Below are 7,129 nucleotides of genomic sequence, written 5' to 3'. Positions count from 1 at the left end.
TGGCCAGCTGTGAGCACCATGCCGAGCCCACTGCAGGAGAAACCAGTCCCCTCCAGAAGGCTGTGCTGTCTGAGGATTCTGCTTCTAAGAAAGTCACAATGACTGTAATAATAGGGAACATTTCTGTTTTTCTCTACAAAGGACTTGGAGGTAGTGGAGGAAAATGGACTATCAGGGAAGGAAAAAGAGTCTCAGAGCTTCAGGAATTCCCGAAAGGGCTGCAGCACCTGTGGTCTCGTCTTGGGGGGAACCTGCATATCCAGCCCACTGCATAGGATACAGATAAGGGACAGCTCTGCAAATAGAATAGGATATTGTTTAGATGCTGTTTGGAAAAGGAAAGAAAAACCCTGCAGCAGAATTAGAAACAAGATGCCTACAATTTAACACATACCAGAACTCCAGCCTATCATTAAATACATTAGATGAATCTTATTAGGAAAAGAATCATAATTTTCTAGTATCCGACATTCAAGGGAAAACTGCACATTTCACTTGAAGTCCAGTATCAATTGCTGTAGATAAACTACTTTCAAAAGTCTTATGTGCACAACATTCCCTAATATGTAATAAACCAGAGATCACTAACCAAATCATACTGCAGAGAAGCATGATGTTCAAATAAGGGAATTAAAAAAGGAAGAGTGTCATACCCTCGGCATACTTAAAACAGCACACAAGAATAACTGCATCATCGGTATTCCTTGCTGTCTACCAGTATCAGGAGAAAGTGGACTAACAATACTTTTTTAAAATGATGATTTCTATGGACAACAGTATAATTCACCACTTTTTCTTTCACTTGAAGCACACAGTTGCTAGAAATTCTTAAGATAACTATTAGAGTTCTGCTTGACAGTAAAGCTGCACCAATACTAATCCCTTACATGAAACTCATTGAACACGTGGCACTTACCATTACAGCCTTCCGACTTCACGAAATCCTTTTCTCCACCTCACATCTTCCCAGAATCTATTAAAAGTTAAAAAACCTTTAGCTGGATCTTGTAGGTAATAAGCTGACAATGAGACTATACCAAGTCACAGACACAGCAATCTTACAGACATTTTCAGCCCAATTTACCGTGAGCACGATCTACGTTTGTAGCGAGAAGAGTCTGCACAACAGAGTTCAGTACCTGTCATTTGCAATTGTACAACTTTCAATCAGCACAAGAAATGATTTCATGTTTTCATTAAACCTCAAAAAGGTTTTTGGGATATGTTGAAGCAGCAATGTTATTTTATATATCAAGGAGAATATTTTTTTTCTTGTTCAGGCTCAGTTTTGCAACAACTCTGCTTTAAAAAAAAACAAATAATAATTTGTACTTAGATCACAGTCATTCCCAAAATGAACCTTGATCTACACAAAACCTTAGACATATGTGAAAAGATCATGTACACGTAAAGAACAATTTATCAGGAAGCAGCAGTTCCAGTGAGGGCACGATGCAGAAAGAGCAACACAACTGCACAAGTGCACTGTAAAAACACAACTGCACAAGTGCCTCCCCCAGATGTGCCATCGCTCCTTGCCTGGCCAAGGCAGTGCCACCGGGGCGGCGTGCGTTCCTCTCACTGTTCTCAACAGATACCAGCTATTATCATCTCTCCTGGACTTCACACTGAATAGAAAATAAAGCGTCAGTTAAGCAAAAAATAGTTCATTTGAGACATCTGAGTTTCTGACAAGCTCTCAGGTATTTAAAGCTCTGCAAGTGTTTTTAACTGTCAGAACTGTTAACTTACAGAACGTAAGACAAAACATGTTTAAAGACATCTTAGATTTAAAATAGCTCTTTATATAAAAAGCTAAGAGGAAAAATACACTGACTGCATGACATCATAGGCAAAACATATCTTGACTTTTTCGGGAGGGACCAGATTAGACAACATCCTGACGTTCTTTCCAACCTTGGCGAATCTATGATTTATAAGAAATACAGAAACATTATCCAAATTACAGGAGGGCAACCAAACGGCAGATAATTCAAATGATTCACCTGAAAGAATACCTGAAGTTTCTTTGTCAGAACAAGAAATCGGCTTGTCCTGATTATTCCCAGGTCACAGGTCCCAACTACTGGACCATCCCTCCCCTACTGTATACGGTAAGCACAGGAAATCATCCCATCGACTGAAAAAGTGCATATGCTGTGGTCAAAAATCACCAAAGCAACATTAATACCCTCTAAAATTTACACTTCTATTCCTTGCACGTTGCGAAATAAACACATATGCAACATGTCCATGTTTTGATATGTATTTTTATTTCCCTGCAGTTTTCACTTATCAAGAACAAGTAACAGGGAAAGTTGTCTGAACTAGTGCATAAACAAACATTCTGAAACACCACTACACGTATCTAATTTACAAGAACCGTATAAAAAAAGTCACTAAAACACTACACTACGAAGGTGTCCAACGCTTACAGTCAGACTTTTTCCAACCCGTTACTTGCCTTGTAGCCACAGGAAAACTCTCCAAAATTGAAAAGACAATCTTGCCACAACCCTCCCTCCCCCCCACCACCTGGGATGGCTCGATATCTAGACATCCAATAATTAATTATTGCAATGATATATAATGCAATACATACCTGGTAAAATATCCTTTATGTGGTGTGTTACAGTTTTAAAGCCGGTTAAAATATGCAGTCTTCAGATAAAATGTAATCAGTTGAAAATTTTCTCATATCTGCACAATTTTATGTGTGCTAGATGCATAATTTTCCTAGTCAGTTTTTTTTCCTGTGTAATTATTTTTTATAAACTGGTATTATAAATAGAAATATACATTCAAAATATATGGAAAAGTGAGTTACTACATTAAATTTGCATGTATCGATCCATCCCTTTCCCCTGCACAGTAATAGAAAATACTATTTTGCCTTGAACTTCATATTTGACAGTGAAATGCCACTAAAGTATTTACCAAAAAGTCCATCTAGTCAAATTGTGAAACAAAATGAACCAAGTGAAAACTTTACATTTCCTTTAGAAAAAAATTACAAGAATTTTGTTTCCTAGCTATGAATCTTTAACTTTTTTTTAGACACAAAGTTGGATTTATTTGTACAAGATACAAAATGTAAACATGGCAAAATAAATAGTTAAAACAAGTGATGCAGGATCCCATTTCATGCTCATGATCCCATTAAAGAATTATTTTTTAATCCATTCAGTTGCAAATTCAAGTGCAAAAGCATGATGATGAATATCTACTATTCAAGTAACAGAAATAATATTGATGATACAAATAAACTATTTTACAAGGTAGTGATTTTCCCAATTTTACAAAATTTACATTATATATCGACTTAATACACGATATAATGATAGTCCATTTAGGTCCATTTTAGTTCTCTGTGATCCACAGAGTGCGGTATTTTGCATTCGTCTGGAATATAAACGACGACACCACTAGCACAGGTTGAGACCCTGGTTTGAGGTTATGTCACTTCCATGGCTACTGTTGTCTCTGCTATGCCATTTAAACCCAGTCGTTCTGGTTCATGGTTCTCTCTGCGAGAAAAGACATTTTCCATAGTTACCAGTAGAACAGGAGTATTTCCTTACACAGTTTTTAATAATTCTTTCCATGAACTGTTTTTTTAATGCAGCTGTTACCTGCATCAGCGAGAAACCTTGAGAGATCCACTAGGAACAGATTATTTAAAACTAAATACTGGCGTTTAAGAACCGCTTTTACTCCACTACAGCGCAGCCCCTTCTACAAGATTAATGGATTTAACTGTAAATTACCAGCCTAAATTATGGATAAGAGTACTAAAAAGTACCCCGAAGGAGCAAAGCCAAAATATACCATGATGACTCAGTATCAATTATTCTGTCAGGGAGCAAAGCATTGCTCTAACAGAATTTCCCCACACCCCCCAATTCCGCTTTAGCACTAGTGTATGAAATCTGATATTTTTTAACTTCTTATCATTCTCTGCAGAGATACCCAAGACCTGTTCAGCTAAGGTGGTACTTTTCAAGGCATTTGCTGATATGACTTGAAATGCCCCTCTGACTTGAGGGAAATAAGAACTAAATGTATGAATGATATAGAAGTATGCTTTAAGGCATGATTGCTAATTTAGATATACCTTTTCCTCAAACTATGCATTGACTAAATTATAGATGCTATTCTCCATCTCAAAAAGCTCCTTTTAACCTCTCTGGAAGCATTATGGAATGATTGATATTAACAGTTGTGGCTTACCAATTTTTTACTTTGTAATTTGTAAACAAATCTGACTTTTAGAAAAAAATAAATCCTTCAATCCAGCAGAGACTTAAAACAAAGGCCAAATATTGCCATTTTCAGAAAATTTAACCAACTGCAAGCTCCTGCCACTCCCGTGAAACATCCGAGTATCCTGAAATAATAGTGCTGCTGTCCAATAAGAATAAATGTCTATGTATATATGGAAGGCACAGCCTGGCACATATCTGGTTTATATGTTACATAAATATACAACACACACAGAACAGGTGTGTGCCAGCCTGCATCTTGCAATATGGGTACACAAAGTTACGGAGAGAACATACGGAGAGTTTGATAGAATCCACCCAAAAGTGCTGCATGAGAAGGGACAAACGACAATGGTCCAAAGGAAGCCATTTTAAACACAACAGATGTTTACCCAATCTACTGGTACCTAAAATCAGTGCAAATTATTTGGGGGTTAATCTGCAAAGATCAGCTTTTGTGGTTTGTCATGGCCATGCTGAAGCTGCCAGCAGCTGGGTTTTCCTCTGAGGTTGAAGCTATACTGAGAAGTCTCTTAATGATGGAAATAATTCCATTTAGTGCTCTAGTGCAGCTGTGGGCACATCTGTGGTGACATTTATGTGGCACAAACGTAACATTAAAGCGTTCCCCCATGCTCCGGGCTTACCTTGCTATACTGCTGATGGCACTGCTAGGAGTTACCTTTGGCACTCTGTCCATGCTGGCAGCAACTGTGGCAAGTTTTAAGGCTGTTGGCGACGGTGCTGAAGTCCTTGTGTTGATATGCACATTGACCGGAGACACGACGCTGACGTTGTTGAGGTGCACCGCGTTCGTCAGGCAGGAGTTGTTGATGGGAAGCGGCTGAGGGCTGCTCGTGCACAACGCTGGAATTAAGTGGTTTGTGGTGGTGTGGCCAACTGTCCTTACGAGCTGTACGGTTGAGATCCCTGGGCTGGATGATAAAGCCATGTTGGTGGAGTACAAGGTTCTAGAGGTTCCTGTTACAAAACAAACATTGTTAATTAAAAATACGTTATTTCTGAGGTTCAAAGCCAAAGATTAACCTTGAGGGTAATGCCTGGAGGACATATGTCACTGGAATTGTGCAAAAACCTGATTTTTACAGATTCACAAAGTATAAAATTTTAGAAATATTTCTAGTTAACATTAGAAATATTACATGTATTTTTTCGTTCACAAGAACATCAGAAAGTGAAAGAAATTATTGCATGACAATGAACTTTTCTACTATCCAGCTTTGCATGTCTCATTTTAGGTGCCTTAAAAGGGCAACATTCCCCATAAAATTAAATTGCATGGGGAACAACTAATGGTGAAGCCAAATTCTGATGCTTTGGATCACCTCCTCACCTCCCAGTTTGTTCTGCTGGCAATGTAAAGAGGTTCTGGGGATCCGTCTCCCTCAAGGGGGATCTGCATGCCATTGCATGAAAGTATTTTAAAGAACAATATTTAAAAGTACCACAATATATTTGATTTTTTTTGTTGTTTATTAAACAGTATTTTAGAAATCAGAAATAAGATCAGTTGACATATTCTCAGCTCACACTAGACCACGAGTTGTAAGAAATCATCACCTGAAGGCTGGACGACACCATTAATGTTGTTGTGGCTGGTGTTTTGTTCCTTGGTGACCTCACTGCGGCCAGGAGCGGGTGCACTAACCACAGCAGATGCAGCAAAGTGGGCGCTGGCTGAATCAAGTGTTTTTGACAGACAGTCAGAGGTGCTGGAGCCCTGCGAGAATTAAAAAAACCAAACACAATCGTTTAAAAAGTCCAAAATGAAATACCAAGTTCAAATTGCTATAATGCACAATTACCAGCAAATCAATAAATAAATATCCTAAATGTGATCTAATGCACTGCAACATTAAATATTCCCATATCACAAGTCTGATGAAAAGTTGAAAATGAGCGTCCAAATGAGCGTGGAGTCAGCTCTGCCCAACTGAGGCACCAACGGCAAATGCCCGTCTTGGCATGGCACAGCACTCACTGCCACGGGAGAGAAGGCTCTGGGGAGACCGCAGAGCAGCCTCCAGTGCCTAAAGGGACCTACAGGAAACCTGGAGGGGGACATAACAAGGGCATGGAGTGACAGGACAAGGGGTAATGGCTTTAAACTGGAAGTGAGGAGATCTAGATGAGAGATAAGGAAGAAAATCTCCCCCATGAGGATGGTGAGAGCCTGGCCCAGGTTGGCCAGAGAGGTGGTGGCTGAACCATCCCTGGAGACATCCCAGGCCAGGCTGGACGGGGCTCTGAGCAACCTGAGCTGGTGAAGATGTCCCTGCTCATGGCAGGGGGGGCACTGGGGGAGCTTTGAGGTCCGTTCCAACCCAAACCATTCTGTGATTTTATGAGTTTGAGAAGTTTCCTCTTAGAAAATGATTATGCCTTAAGTTTCCTTCTCTCTTCTGTCTCCTGGCAGCAAATACACTGAATGTATAAATAATTTTTCATGTTTATGGTACTTTCATTCTCAGGGAGTAATTTGTAGCACAGCGTAAGTGCCCAGAGCATTCTGGAAGTACACATCTTCTGTTAGTCCAGCCCTCTGAAAGACTGGTAAGTACTGGAAAGGTCCCCTGAAATGACTAAATGTATCGCTCTGCAATTTCAGTTTATATTAACTAAGAAAATTACTTCCCATAGACAGAGTATCTTAAAATTCCAAAATGCATTCCTTTTGTTTAAATATCCTGGTATCGTATCTTTACACTTACAAATAATGTAATCAGTAACCATCACCACAGAACCCCCAATTAATCAAAGTCAAAAACACTGAGGGGAAGGGACAAACAGCACTGGCAATTAGATAGAATGTGCTCAAAGTAAAGTAAGTTTTCCTAGTAACAGCT

General features: G+C 39.3%; 1 protein-coding gene across 1 annotated transcript in view; it reads right to left on the bottom strand.

Moving 5' to 3' along the window:
- Window positions 1-3,047: 3,047 nt before the first annotated feature.
- EPC2 (enhancer of polycomb homolog 2) overlaps window positions 3,048-7,129 on the bottom strand; it is a 44,969-nt gene continuing 40,887 nt past the window's right edge. Inside the window, exons 12-14 of the mRNA XM_082057247.1 lie at window positions 5,844-6,003; window positions 4,910-5,243; window positions 3,048-3,527 (exon numbers count right to left, since the gene is read on the bottom strand). Of these exons, the coding sequence (XP_081913373.1) occupies window positions 3,455-3,527; window positions 4,910-5,243; window positions 5,844-6,003 (567 nt within the window). The 3' untranslated portion in view covers window positions 3,048-3,454. The remainder of the gene's footprint in view (window positions 3,528-4,909; window positions 5,244-5,843; window positions 6,004-7,129) is intronic.

Source organism: Streptopelia decaocto (genome assembly GCF_964273445.1).
Source record: "Streptopelia decaocto genome assembly, chromosome: 6".
NCBI lineage: Eukaryota > Metazoa > Chordata > Aves > Columbiformes > Columbidae > Streptopelia > Streptopelia decaocto.
The sequence above is the reverse complement of the archived record's forward strand: the minus strand, read 5'-3'. Positions and strand labels throughout refer to the sequence as shown.